Raw genomic sequence first — 15,154 nt, forward strand, 5'->3', positions numbered from 1 at the left:
GCTGAACACTGAGTGCATTAGTGGGAAGACTGGCAGATGGCTCTGTTCTGAGGCTGAGGGGTTAGGAAGGCCACAGGCCTTGATATCAGCTATTTGACTGAGAATCTGAGTAGAGACAGGGGGCCCACTAAATGTATTAGCTCTGGGGTCCAGGTGTCTGGAATGGGCACCCAGAAGAGTGGAGCTTGGGATGCTCCCTCCTGGTTCCAGGGCGTCCTATCCAGTGCTCTAGCCGGGGAGAGAGTTCTCACTCGTGAGAAAAAGAGCCAGTCTCTTCAGTGGAGCCGGGCGTGGGAGAGGAGTAACAGTTAATCACCCTTTTGCTGTGATTAGAAAAGGAACAAGTTTTGTGATGAAATGCAAGCCTGGGAATCTGTCTTCTCAGCAGTCTTGGGTTTTGGTACATTAAAATATAGTCACTTAAAACAAAATGATGATGATCCTATGAAAAGCTCACCATCATTCTTCTTATAATGACCACAGCAATCTTCAGTTTCGTCTTTCCGACTGGCGCACTATCACCCTTCCTCGGAGCGGGAATTTGCTAAGGACTATAGAGTGCGGTGAGGTGGGCTGAGGAGGACCAGAGCCCTCTGCCCAGATCACACCACGCCCTCCGACGGAGGGAGCCAAGGCCACTCTGCTCCACCGGCTCCCACAGGGCACTCATTTTATCACAAAAGCACACATTTTATCAAATGAGTTATTCATAATAATCACTTTTAAATAAATGTTATTCATATAATTAAACTATATGTTTTAAGATAAATACTATTTACATTTTTTATTATACTATTTAACTTTTTGTTGCTAAGAATCTACAAGAAACTGTCCTTGAAGGCCCTTCTTTTGGGAGACTGATGACGGCCACTGGAACCCGGCCTTCTCTTACAGGCCTGTCCTACCTGCAGTTGTGAGAACTCTGGTTGTCCAGCTTTATAAAAACCCAGTGAAATTAAAGACATACCCAGAGGACTTGAAAGGGGGGCCACGTAACAGAAGTGAAATGTTTAAGAAGACACTGTGGTCACCGGGGTTGAGGAAGAGGGGAGTTCTGGGCACAGGAGGGCAGGAGGCACCGACCAGGGGCATCACGATGACTGAGCAACAGAACCAGACCTCTGCACGTCAGGGAGGGGGTGTGGAGGCACAAGGCTCGCAGGCTGGAGGACACCTCACTGTAGGACAGGGATTCTCCATCCTGGCTACACATCAATCACCCGGGGAGTTGTTTGCTTTTTTTTTTTTTTGAGGAAGATTGGCCCTGAGCTAACAGCCGTGCCCATCTTCCTCTATTTTATAAGCGGGACGCCTGCCACAGCATGGCTTGACAAGCAGTGCTAGGTCTGCACCTGGGATCGGAACTGGTGAACCCCGAAACCACTGAAGTGGAACATGTGAACTTAACCGCTGTGCCACCGGGCTGGCCCGCTTTTTTTTGTTTTTGTTTTTTTAATAGCATTGGTGTGGTACAATTTACATATTGCAAAATAGACCCACTTTAAATGTACAATTCAATGATTTTTAGTAGAATTTGGAGTTGTGCATCATCACTACAATCTAGTACTTGCCAAGCTAATCCTGCCACCCCAGCCCTATCCAGACCAATGACACCAAAAGTTCTAGGTGGGGCCGGGGCCTCTGGATTTTTTTACTCTCCCCAGGTATAGAAAGCTGCTGTAGGCTATTTTGCCATGCTAAAACATCTACACACAGCTATTCACACAACAGATTTAATAACTTCACATTGTAGTCCAGAAATTAAACTCCAAAGATGAGCGTGCTTGCACTTCCACGTTCAGTGGAACTCACTCAAGGAAGGTGGGCAAGGGCCAGGGAGAGCCCTCAGAGCCGGTCCAGTGATGACCCCCACCTCTAGGCTTTTGGTCCAAGAGCCAGTGCAGGCAAGGAATACAATCCTGGGGGCACAAGTATTTCAATAAAGACGCTCAGCAGTTTAGTTCAGCCCCATACAGAAGATAAAATGAGCCACACATGCTCACGCATTCCTCTCAGGGAGCTGTCGCAAATGACAAGTAGTTTCTCCACACTTCCAACAATGGCAAATAATAATTCACTAGCATCAACCGTTATCACTTTAGAACCCATGTACAAGATGACTCTGACCAAAGAAACAAGTGAATTGCTTCACATGCTTGAGAGGCCTCTTGGCAAAGCAGTGTCCCTTCCCTGTATCACCTTACCGCCCGAAGGACGCTAGCCCCACGTCTAAGGTAAGGAGCGATTCAGATATTTTTAAACTGAGAAATCTCGCCTGTTCCAAGGTGCTAACACCTCTACCGCTCACTGGCCCAGCCTTTCTGGGAGGCACCTGGCACCTTACATAATTCCGTGGCAGCACAACTTCCTTCTGAGAAATTAGACTCTTTTCCTTTCTGACTAAATATCAAAACACGGAGCCCACTTGAAGTATGACTGAACTGAAATATCAGATTGCAAAATCCACTTGGTTACCACAATGGCCCCCCATGGCATGGACGCACCCTTTTCTTTTGTGGGCTGCTCACAGCCCAGTGCTCCAGTTGTTTCTGCACTGCCTGTCACTCCAACCTGCATGCTCTCCATCGCAGTGGCTGTCAGTGACACAGCCCTGGGACCTCAGGACCTGGCCCTGAGCTTGGCACATGTGGGATGCTCAGAATGTGCTTGACTCAACAAAAAGGCACACTTGCCAGCAAGGTGGCAATGCTCCCACGTGAATGCCCTGAGACATGAGGAGCCTTTCTCCTGGTATAGTTGGGGACTGGGGCATTCCAAAGGTGCTGTGGAGTGAACTGTGTCCCCTGCAAAGTTCATATGTTGAAACTCAACCCCCCTCCCCATGCAATGGCATTAGGAGCTGGGGCCTTTGGGAGGTAATTAGGGTTAGATGAAGTCATGAGGGTGGGGCCCTCATGATGGGATTAGAGCCCTTATGAGAAGAGACAGCAGGTGCCTGCAGGCCAGGAAGAGGGATCTCACCAGGAACTGAATCTGCTGGTGCCTTGATCTTGGACTTCCCAGCCTCCAGAACCAGGAGAGATACATGTCTGTTGTTTAAGCCACCATGTCTAAGGTACTTTGTTATGGTACCTGAGCTAAGACAAAAGGCCAAACACAGGCGCAGATGATTCTTAGCAAGAGTCAGGTCCAAGGCCCATCAGGCAGAGCAGCTGTGCCCTTTGACCCAGGTAGAGACAGCAGCTACTTCCCAGGAGACTTGATTAGCTCCTTCCACCCAAACCACTACCCTCTTAGATTTGTGGAACCAGAACTTCATCTCTTAGCTTCCTGTTGTCTTCATGCACCGAGCTTCTCTTCTGCACTCCCAGCATCCATGCACAGTGCCCTTACCTGGGAGACACTTGACCCAAGGGCATCAGTCCCTCCAGAGACAGCACTGCTAGAGTCCCATGTCAGCCCTTCCACTCAGTCTAAGGGCCTCCAGCAGCAGACTGCAGGGTGCAGGCCCAGAGTACATATGGTCCCCTCTGCACCCTGGGGGAGTGAGGCTGTAACCCCCTGCAGCAGAGACTGGTAGCAATGGGAATGGAGCCCCAAGGCTTCATACCACCCACTTTCAACACGAGCAGATAAGGCTGACTTGGGCCCTTGTTTGTCTTCTGCAGACCCTTCCTGGCCCACTGGGCTACTGGGTACACCTGAGGGGACCGCCAAGTTCCCTGGGCAGCTTCACTGGTATTTAACCCTCAACAAAGCATTTAAAGGTTAGCCTTGGGGCCAGCTGCCTTAGCTCCACGTGAGCAGGACTCCTCCTCTCTGGGCCACCGCTCTAGTCTTTAAAATACGTAGTGGCGTGTAACCCAGCTTCACACGCTGCTAAATGCTCTAAATATCCTGCTAACATGGCAAACCAAACCCCGAGCCCAGCCCCGGAGCCCTGGGCAAGGCCTAGCGTGGAGGGAGCAGCTCTGGAGAACAATAAATGTTCTCTTTCTCTCACTCTTCCAGGAACCGCACTGGAATGGGGCCCTTCCTATACCGTCACATGACCAAAGTGCTAGTGTGGACACAGAAGGCTCGCCCGAGGGAGGCCCCACATGGCCCCCTGGATGCTGGGAAGCAAGTGCAGGTGAGCAGCCAGGCCTCTCCATTTTGGAGAGGAGGCTCAGAGCACAGAGAGCTCACACCACAGCCCCAGGCCCAGAAGCCACCTGCTAAAAGGAGAGAAGGCCAGGAACCACCTGGGGTGCAGGGACTGCTATGGACAAAGGCTGCACACAGATTCATTTCCTCCATTGCCCACATTCCAGACCTGACCCCAAACTCAGTCAGCTCAATTCCAAATCTCCACATTTAACAAAAACAGGCAAAAGGTTCCTGCCAGCCTGCTTGGGGTCCCTTGAGGTCTTTGGGGGTACTAATAGTAGGCTGGCACACAGCAGGCACTAAAATGTTTGTTGAGTGAACAACTGAAAGAACAGGGAAACAGACATGTTCCCGCTATCTGAAAAGTACTAAGCTTCTGATAAACAAGAAAGTAATTCTGCCCTGGGGGCTTTTCTGGGAAGTAGGGAGCACTATAAGACTCACAGCCACCACAAAGGTCCACCAGAAGAGCAGTGCCCTCTGCCCTGTGGCTGCAAACAGTGGTGATGGCTCCCCGGTCAAGCCCAGACCTGAGTCAGGGCCAACAGGAAATGCACAGATCTGACACTCTCTCTCCCCAGTGTCTCCAGCTCCCAGGACTCAGGGCAGACAGCAGCCAAGTCCTAGCCCAGAAACACTCAATTGTTCTACAGCCTCCAGGGACTGAGGCTAGAAGCATTTCTCCCCTTCAGCCTGAAGGGTGTCCTTGAGAACTACCCTAGGGGTGCAAATGAAAAGCCAGTGTGGCCACGGTGCCAGGATGGTAGAGGGCCCCCCCACGGCCAGCTGCTCCAAGGCAGGCTACAGGCTTTCCAGGGAGGGCTGGCTCCAGCCTTCTGTCACCCTTCAGAACTGGGCCCACAATTCCAAGAAAAAGAACAGGAGCTTCAGCTGTGTAGCCTACTGGCCCTGCCCACTAGCGACAACTGTCCCTGCCAACCTCCAATCTCCTCCATCCATCAGCTCAACCCTACAGCCATCTGCACCAAGCCAGATCCCTCACCATGTAAGGTCAAGCATGGCAACTGACCAGTTAAAATACATATGCTAAAATACATATGTTAAAATACATATACATAAAATACATTTGCTTGTAAGTCTCTGTAGTTTTTCCTTTGGGCTATAGGATGCACAGCCTGGATCCCCCTCAATGAGGGCTGGCAGAGACCCCCACCTCAGGCCACACCCCTCGCAGGACAGCTGCCATCTGACGACTGGTCAATGCAGAGCAGGAAGGCCTGAGCATCTCCCTGACCGGGGACAGCTCTCAAGGGCCATGCCTGCTCCGAGCAGAGGCTGGCGGGGGGCGTTTGTCAAAGCTCGATTTCTCCCTCTGCTGCTCCTGCTTCCTTCACCTCCCTCCACAGGTGTCAGTCCCCAGGATACTCCTAAGTAACCATGCTGCCTGCCAAATTCCCTGCTCTCAGGAAGTCTGTCTATGGCACTGAGTCCCAAAGACACATTAACACACTTTTCTACAACCTACTGATCCCCATGAGGAGCATTCTCACATGAGTTAAAGTCACTGTCCAAGATGACAGTCCTGACTGTAGCAATCTTGCTGAACTGGGGCACTCTGCTTTTCTCAAAGGCCCAAAAGGGGGGTTTCGTCTAGAAGGGACTCTCATCATAATCACCCCTTCAAATGCCTCCCCCTGCCCCACAAAAGCCCTGGACTCCACTGCCACCATCAGAAACACGCAGAATGAAGGCCGGTGCCACATACAGCCTAGCAAAGGAGCGCCCTAGGAACGGACGAGCACTCATCAGCCATCAGAGCACTCTCCATCAGGTACCTCTTGTCCATAGCCTCCCCTCCCGGTCGGGCCCACCCTCCACCACAAGCCCAAACTACCCACCACTCAGCCAGCCAGCTCACTCAGCCTAGCAGCCCCTGAGGCAGACAGAGGGAGCAGGCCACAAGAGGGGAGTGTTACAGGGAGCCCTGCTGCCCACAGCCAGCCACCAGCTGTAAGTGCTCTCGGCCCCAGAAACCTCATGATCCATCACCAGCGGCCCAGGGAGGATGGAAACAGGGGGCCTCACAAGGTGGTTCTGCACCTTTCCTTGATGAGTCTCACAAGGCCAAAGGACCTTAGCTGGGCCCTGTAAACCCAGCCAAAGACATCTCCTGTTCTGGAGCTGGGGCAGAGTCCAGCTTTGTGAGCCCCAGTGGGCGGCCCTGGGCTGCGTCAGGCCCTGGAGGCATCCGAGAGCTCCCAGGTGAATCCTTGAGCAGGGCCAGAGGGGTGGGGGGACCTCTGTGCCTCCCTGAATCCTCTTTTTCCGTGGACTTGTACTTCTGTTCTGCTCCTTCGGTTTGTGCTTGCTGGGTCTGCTCCCCAAGTGCCTGCCCTACCGCAGTATGTGGGTCTGGCTGTCCTGCTGCAATAAAGCTGCAACCTGGGCAAGCTTCTGAACCTCTCTGAGTATCAGTTCTTCAGCTGCAGAACAAAGCACCCACCTGGCAAGGCATAACAAAAGCCAAATGAGAACTGCCCCATAAAGCGCCCGACAGAGGGCCTGGCCCCAAGAGCTCAGTGTACAAGCTGCTATTAACCAGGACGAGGCTATGGCAAAGAAGACGGAGCAGTCTCTTTGCCAGCTTCCTACCTGCTCCCCCTTCAGCTGACGCCTGGACCTTCCTCACTTTAATTCCCCAGGCACTAAGACACCCTCCACTCAAAGGACTATAGCAACACACTTCAAACCCTTTCCCTGGCTTGCTTGGCCCCTGGGTTCCTCTGCAGATGGAACCCTGGAGCCAGCATCTAGGAAAGAGACCCAAGCCCTAAAGGACGCCCCCCACGTGAGGTGCTGCAGCTATGCCCCACCCTCTGACTCCCCAGAGTAAACTTTCAGCGCTGTAACAAACTCCGAACACAATCTAATGCTCTCCCCAACACGGTAGGTAATGCCAAAATGTAAAAAGGATTCTTGCTCCATCTTTAACCAATCATCCATCAGGCTGGATAAGCCAGAGCTAAGTCAAGATTCAGGGGCAGTGGGAGAACTAGGAAGAGTGCACCCTTGAAGTCTCCCCAGAACCCGATGTCTTCCTCTTCCCACTCCCTCCCAAGCCTGGCAGTGCTTGGTTTCCGAGAAGCTTCAACACAGTGACTTCATACACCAGGTCTCCTGCCATTCCATCCATTTCAGGACAGACAAATGCCAGTAACCACCATGGTGTCAACTTGATACACCATGAAAACGGGCAGTTCTAACAAACTACTGAAGCCTCCTCTGCTTCCCAGCTCCTTACACTTGGGAAATGTAAACACATCATAAAGCATAAAATGCTGCAAATTATAAGCTCCTTAAAGGCAGGAGCTGCTTCATCGTCCTCTTTTGTAGTCCTCACGACCCTAGGAAACTGCCTCTGCACCTTAAGGTTTTAAGTTGGTCCACTGAACGAACGCGGAAGTTGCACACAAACGCGGCCATATTCACATACACACATTACATAAACCCTCTCCAAAGCCTACAGCTCTAGGACTCCCTGTTATCAATTCTGTGACTACAACTGATTTTGCACAAGGCTCTCCTCAGACTCTGACTTGAATAAAATAGAGCCGGACCCTAAGACACGACCAAATCCCACTCCCTTTCTTTATAGACACACACTAGGGTGCTGAGGAGGCCAGGAGAAAGGAAGAACCCCCGCCTCCCAACCCCCACGACCGCACTGGGACCAGAATCTGAGGCCTGCTGGCTCCCAGTACCTTATTCCTTCCACTAGCACTCTGGCAGCCCCTACAGAGAATATTCCACGTGTATCAGACACACCGCAGTTTTAATACCATTTTCTTTCCATTAGCATTCCCACAGCGTGTGCACAGTACAAAGTCCTTCCATTGTAAGTGATAAGCAATTACATTTTAAAATACTTTCGAACAGGTATTTCTATTCAGCAACAGACTGCTTCATATCCCCAAAGAGCCTGCAGTCACACTTCTTTTTGTCATAGGACATAAAACCCACTTGCGTGGATGACCGTCACCTTTAACAAGCAGCCTGTCTCTCACAGAAACCCTCCGAGTGGAGTCGGAGGCCGTGGCTGACGTCCGGGACCCTTTGAGACCGTCATCCCGCTTCAGCTTGCTTGCCAGCGTCAGCATTACTGCCACCTTTACCCTGAAAGACAGATGGAAAGCAGGGTTAAGGACACGTCTCTAGACAGTGACTGGACACTGAAGACAATGATGTGAGGTGGTTTTCAATTTTTTTCTTTAATTTAGTTGTAGAAAAATTTAGCATATAAGGTACATTAGTAAGACTAGATTCCTTCATAATGAGTTTGGGTAACCTCTAGGACATCCTCTAGAAGTCTATGTTTTAAAGTACGAATAAAAACTTTAAAAGGGAGAGCCATGCATTTAACAAACTCCCTGGGCACCCGGCCCCGTGCGAGGCGCTGGGATGTGGTGGTGACAAAGCTCCTCTGAGCTCATGGTCTGGGGGGAGCCTCTGCCAACACATTCCACGTGAGCCCACCACCGCCCACTAGTAAGTCCGCCCCTCCCCACTGTGGGGACATGCACCTGTGTGTGTGGCCCCAGTGCCTGGCCCATCGCAGACTGCAGGAAGCATCGGCCTCTGGTCAGGAGGGAGCCCCCAATGCTTTTCTTTCCTTTCCTTCTTCCTTTAATGAGCAACCTCTCATTCATTTATGTTGTTTTCTTACATTTTTAGGCAATATCAGCATCAAGATTAAGTTATAATTAATGCCCTAAACTAGATTCTCTTCACTGGCTGCTTCCAACCCATCTGTGTTTCAGGTTCACCCTGCTGAAAGCTCGCTGGGCAGGATGATAAAGAGAAAACACAGGTGACGCACCTGACCACTTGGGAGAGGGGGCTAAAGAAATGTCACGAGTTTTTACAGGCATAATTGTCCTCTAGCATCCGCCTGTTTCTAACATAAACCACCACTCATCTCACAGGCCTCCTGGCACTTCTTGCTGGCTTCACCACAGTTGGAGAGGGATTCTGGAACTTCTTTTGATTGAGGACGAAAACTGGTCCCCAGTCCAACATTTCCATAATTTCTTTTGTTGCTTTACTATCATTTCCTTTCATACACTCTGATCACTTTCAAAAGAAAACAATCAATAACTTCCAGTTGAAAAACTTGACCTAAGCACAGAACTTTCAGTTTGAGGCCAAGATCTTGAAAGCCAAAATATAAGAATCCCCCACCCTCATTGTACTTTCAACCATTTTTAAACCAGGTGCCTTACACAGCTTCTCACATCATCTTCTATGTATCTTCCCAAAGACTGTAAGATTATGTTCTGTTTGTACCACGACAACAACATATTGAATATGATCTCCTGAATTGTGCATGACTTACGCAGACACACAGACACACTGAGTCCCTTTAAGAATCGCTAGCCTAAAGCCTTCAAAAGACAGTTCTATTACACATCAGTGTTCACAGCTCCTAGAGTTTCAAATCTGGGAAGGACTTCTCCGTCCCCCACCCCCACCCCGACTCCCACTCTTTTTTGCGGACGTGGACCCTAGGGCAACGGGGGCCCAGGAACTGGGTTGTCTGAGGCCACTCAGCTGCTGGAAGCGGTCACCACAGAAACACTAGTTTCCCTCCTGGAGATGATGGGACATCTTATCTTGAGTGTGGCGATGGTCTCAGGGGTATATGCATACATCAAGACCGACCAAAGTGCATACTTTACATGTGTGCAGTTTAGTGTACTTCAATTATACCTCAATAAAGCTGACAAAAATGTGAAAACAAACCAACACTAGTTTCTCCATCCCCCTCTACCATGCCATCTCCTCAGGCGGACCTGCACAGAGGCAGCAACCGTAACCAATGAACACACTGCTCAGCTGTACCCAGGGCAAGGAACTGTCATCAGTCCAGTTTACGAAGTAACCTCACGAGAAGATGCTGGGGTTGGGCACACAGTCAGGAACACCTGTAGGGGCTCCAGCCCACAAGCTATCAGAGACAGCATCACCATCTAGAGCCAGGCTCTCTTGCTCAGCCCACGCCCCAAGAACGATCTTGTCAGGAATCCCTTCAGCAGCTCTGGATCACAAAGCAGTGTTTCCCTTTCCAGCCACGTCCACTGCCCTGCACCCAGACTGGAGCACATCAGTCCTACCACACAGTCAGGAGTGCCTGATAGTGGGCCAAGATATGCATCCATCGCTTGGGAGGTCGGCTGGAAGCACCACATGCACCACACAAAGTCCACTTGGTTTTTATCAGCTAGCTGACCTTGGCAATACGAATACGGCAAACAATAAAATAAAAGCACAGTGTCCATAAAGAAAGTTCAGCAGGCAGTAGCCTAGGAAAGTCATAATAAAGAGCCCCATGGAAAAGCAAGTGCCAGGGCATGTGCCCGGTCCACACCCAGGTCCCTGAGGACCTGCACGGAAGGAGCCGCTCAGAGGATCCTGGCAAGACTCACTGGCACAAAGAAAGGCTCACACTAAGACAGTCCTTCTGTGTCGCTGCAGTCTGAGGACTCTGCTTAATTCCTCTGTACCCCTACCCCACATTGAATTGTTCTCTGTGGGCAGCACATGCCCCATACTCAATCCCACTTAGAATCACTCTTGGCTTACAATTTTCAACAAGTGTGTGACCCTTAATAAAACACAGTGGGCACTGACCGTGCAAGATACAAAAGAAAACAACACTGGTGTTTTGTTTTCCGCAGAAGACAAAATTTACTTCCCTAACATTCTAAAAAAACCCAAGTATATAATGACCATGTATTTCTCCGTCCTCTGTACCATTATGACATGCCATTTCAGGGACAAACCAAAGACCTAATTTGGGAATGTTTCATAGCTGTTAAATTAACTCTATGAAAGAGATCTGAACGAAAATAATTATTCAAAGAGTCAAGAGGTCAGCTGAACACCCGCAGTTGCTTCAGAATTCTCTTTCCCTTCTTTAATATGCTTTACTCTTTGCAGACCTGTTTTTTTTTTTAAGAGTGGCCCTGAGCTAACGTCTGTTGCCAATCTTCCTTTTTTTCTCCCCAAAGCCCACTACACAGTTATATACCCTAGTTGTAAGCCCTTCTAGTTCTTCTACGTGGGACGCCGCCACGGCACGGCTTGATGAGCAGTACGTAGGTCCACGCCCAGGATCCGAAACAGCAAACCCCGGGCCGCCGAAGCAGAGCACAGGAACTTAACCACTCGGCCATGGGGCCGGCCTCTGAAGACTTGTTTTAAAACTAAACTTCCCCTTTACTGCAAATTACACTCTGACTGTGGCAGCATTTTCGGTAACAGATCAGCTATACTGAATAGCATGCTCAGTCTGTAAATTCAAGTTGTAATTGGCCCAGTTAAGTTCCTCTTCAGCGTAGGACTTGCTTTCAGACCACTCAAAGAAGGTTTGCATGTGCTATTTACTAGTTTCATCATAGGAAGTAATATTTACTCAGCATTCCTGCCTATAGTGGCAAAATCAGGCCATGTCACCTGTGCAGGGACACCAGGGACCACTCAGCTCATGGGGTGGGGAACTCCTCATTTACAATTCTGCCTGCAGCAGAAAAGTGCCGATCGAAGTGTAAAAGATGCAACTGCAGGTCACTAGGGGACAACCAACTTCTCCAGCCAAAAAGGCCCAGATCAGGACACAGAAAAGTCCACACCCCACCCTCCTCCTTCAGAATGCTGGGGCCCAGGGACCTCCCACCCCGCACGGGAGTCACCCCTGTTGGTTGACCGACCTTTGGAGCCCAGCCCTTTAAATTTCAGCAGTAAACCTGCCCCCTTCTGCACTGCCTACTACCTGAATGGCAAGTATGTCCGGGTGGAGGTCCTCAAGCCCCACACCACCTAACCTGGTGGTGATTTCTCTGTGTACATCTCTCCCACCGGTCACCTCCCCATGCCTCCATCCCCTGACCCAGCCGAGAATCCTCTGCACAAGGCAGGCAGGCCGGCCGCCTCCCTGTTCCTCAACAACATCCTGCTCATTTCTGGAAGGTTCCGCTCAATCTGATATGCAGGTCTGAAATGCCCTCGTTCCCTTTGCCACCTAACGCTACTCCTTCCTTAGCAGAACAGAATCCTATCCAGATTCCGACATCCCCTCCAAGCAGCCGTCTGCGGCCCCTCCAATCCTTCCCGACCCCACTTCAGCACTGGAGGGAATGCAGAGAGGGGCGGGCCCAGACCCCTCATGTGACAGATGAGGAAACTGAGCCCCAGGGAGACGGGGGCCACACCCATGATGACACACCCGCGGAACCAGGTCCAGAATCCAAGACTCGGCAGTACGAATCGTTCCAACATGTCCTCCCCCTCGCCTCCCCTCTGCCCAGCAAACCCCTCCAAGCTAGCCGTGCCCCCCGGCCCCCATCGTGGGGGAGCTGCCGGCAGGTCGGCGAGGAGGGCGCCTCCCCCCGCCTTGCCCTCCCCGTTCCCCGGCCTAGCCTGACCCCGAGGCAGCCCGGAGCCGGACCGCCCGCGTCCGAGGCCCGCTTCCTCCGGCCACGTCGGGGCGGTGACCTTGGGCCAGCGCTCGCGCTCCGTTTCCTCCGGACAATGCGGCCAGCAGCTCCCTGCGACGGCGGCGCGAGGCCGCGCGCGCCCGACCCCGGGCGGTCTCGGGGCGGGCTGTCCCCGCGCCCTGCAGCGTCCGGCCCGGTCCGCCCGGCCCCGCATCCCAGGCCCGCGCCCTGCGGCGCCCGCCCCCCGACCGCCGGCGCCCGGCCCTGAGGAGCGGCGCGGCCTGAGGCGGCCCCCGCGCCGCCCGCCCTCCGCCCACCCGGTGCACCAGCGCCGCGGGAGCCCCTCGCCCGCCCAGGGCCGCGCGCTCCTCACCTGGGCACCCTGAGACAGGCGAGGCGGGCCCGGCGCCCAACACCATGCCCGGCCGGCCGGCGGCGGCGGCGACACGCAGCCCCTCACAGCCGCACCGGCTCCGGGCGGCGGGACCGGAAGTGGCGGGGCGGGGACTCGGCGGCTCTCGCCCTCAGCAGCCGCGACGGCAGCGGGCGCTTTAAAAAAAAAATTCAAAGCTCCGAAGAACTTTATTCAGAGCCCGACACACGAACAGCGTCCTGTGCCGGCCGCTGCTGGGTTGGGCGGGCGGCCGGCCGGTCGGGGCTCGCTGATTGGTAGAGGGCGCGGCCGGGGGCGGGCACGGACCTCGCGGCCCTCGCTGATTGGCGAGTGGCGGCCGGGGGCGGGATCGCCCCAGCTGTTCCAGAGCCTGCGCGCCGCGGCGCCACCGCGTTCCTGCCTCCATTCATTTGGTTACGAGCTGATCCTGGGCCTGCGGCTCGGAGGATCCCGGTGCAGCCTGACCTGGAGGAGCGGCCAGGCCGGCACTGACCGCCTCGGCGGGTAGGGCGCCCGCTGTGTGCCCAGCACAGTGCCCAGGATGCAGAGGACTGGGCCGCCCCACAGCCTGAAGGGGAGGGGGCGGAGGCCGGGGCGGTCAGACGTGCACACAGCCACTAACCGCCGGGGTGCTTCGGCCGAGCCCGCAGAGGAGTGGGTGGCCCTTTCCTGTTCTTGTCTTAATGGTTTTTGTTCCTCTTTCATCTCTTCCACATTTGTGAGCTCCTTACCCTAAAAATCTGTTTCAAATAGTTCTATTGCTAGCTTGTTGAGAACGCATTCTTCCCTCGTCCACTTAGGTCCCTGTGTGACTGGTAATAGGCGCTCTGTGGGGGTCGGGCAGGGCTCCTGGAGGAGTGGGCCATCTAAAAGATGAGGTTCACCTCGTGGACCGGGAAGAAAGAGCCAAGGAGTTAGCATGTTGTTTCCGGAAGCCCCACTGGAAGGTTTTAAACAGTGGAGTGACAGTATCAGATTTTCTTTCTAAACGAGGCTCTGGCCCTGAGTGAGCTGGTAGGAAGGGAGCCAGGCAGAGAGGAGACCAGAGTCAGGAGGCCCAGGGAAGAACACAACTCGTGGTATCCCTTCTGTTTGGGAACGGTTTCCTCCTCCTTCACCCGGCTGACTTCTGAGTTTTCCTAAGCTTAGACATCACTTGCTCCGAGAGAGGCCCCAGAGTCTGGGAGGTGCAGGTGCTCTCTGTGACTTCACTGGAGCCCTGACCTTCCCCAGTCCTGGTGCTCAAGACTCACTGCCATTTCCCTAAGCTCAGCTCCCCAGGCCCTCCTCTGCCCTGTGTGTTCCCCATCCTTCCACTCCCCCATCCTGGCACATAACAGGTGGTCAGAACACTCCAGCTGTTGCAGGAGACCTGGCGAGAGAAAGTAAGACCTTGAAGCAAGACAGCAGGTGCAGGTAGGACTGGAATGGCTTGAGGACTTGTCTTACTCACTTAGGAGCGCTGTCTACAGAACGGGCTGCAGCACACCATGGTCCACAGCTCACCATTGTGGATAAATCAAACCTTTTCTAGCTCCATTTCATGAGGCTGCCTCATGCCTTCACCTGAGGCTCATTGAGGGTTTACTAGGTTATTAACTCACGTAGCCCTCACAACAGTCTCATCAAATGGGTATTTTATTATGCCCACTTTAAAGACAAGGAAGCCGAGGCACAGTCTGCCCAACGTGGCAGAGCTGGGGTTCACCCTCAACCAGTGCCCCACGCCCCTTAGGCAGCTGGTGGTGCCAGCAGCCAGGGAAGGGGCAAAGTTGGCCCTCCTGCTTCCTGGAGAAGGAGTTTGTTTTCATCTGGGGCTCCTTCAGAAACAGAACTTTCACTAGCTTAAGCACAAAAGATTTAGAAGACTGGATATGCTAACATAACCTAAGGAGGTCAGCTCTGGGAACCTGGGAACCTGGCCTCACCCTCAGGGACTCCATCTGAGTCTTGGCTTCTGGGGGCTGGCCTTGTCCTCCCAGATGCCTCCAAGGAACTGGGGCCTGGCCTCAGACACATCCTTACAATCCACGCCATAGAGGGAGCTGCCCACTCGATGTGAAATGTGAAACCCTCCCAATTTCACATTCTCTGGGAGAGATTGGCTGGGCTTGGATCATGTGCCCACCGTGTGTATGTATTTGGGAGGAAGGAGTGGAGGTTCATTTGTGAGTCTCCCAGAGGGATGCTGGTGCCA

At 52.9% G+C, this 15,154-nt stretch overlaps 1 protein-coding gene across 2 annotated transcripts in view; it reads right to left on the bottom strand.

The window, feature by feature from the left end:
• UBE2F (ubiquitin conjugating enzyme E2 F (putative)) overlaps positions 1 to 13,205 on the bottom strand; it is a 55,864-nt gene extending 42,659 nt beyond the window's left edge. The window contains exons 1-2 of one of the 2 annotated variants that reach the window (XM_044751304.2): positions 12,937 to 13,205; positions 8,111 to 8,244 (exon numbers count right to left, since the gene is read on the bottom strand). In XM_044751304.2, the coding sequence (XP_044607239.1) occupies positions 8,111 to 8,228 (118 nt within the window). In that variant the 5' untranslated portion in view covers positions 8,229 to 8,244; positions 12,937 to 13,205. The remainder of the gene's footprint in view (positions 1 to 8,110; positions 8,245 to 12,936) is intronic. The other variant, XM_044751305.2, reaches the window with a different exon arrangement.
• Positions 13,206 to 15,154: the final 1,949 nt, after the last annotated feature.

This window comes from Equus asinus, chromosome 19 (assembly GCF_041296235.1).
Source record: "Equus asinus isolate D_3611 breed Donkey chromosome 19, EquAss-T2T_v2, whole genome shotgun sequence".
Taxonomy (NCBI): Eukaryota; Metazoa; Chordata; class Mammalia; order Perissodactyla; family Equidae; genus Equus; species Equus asinus.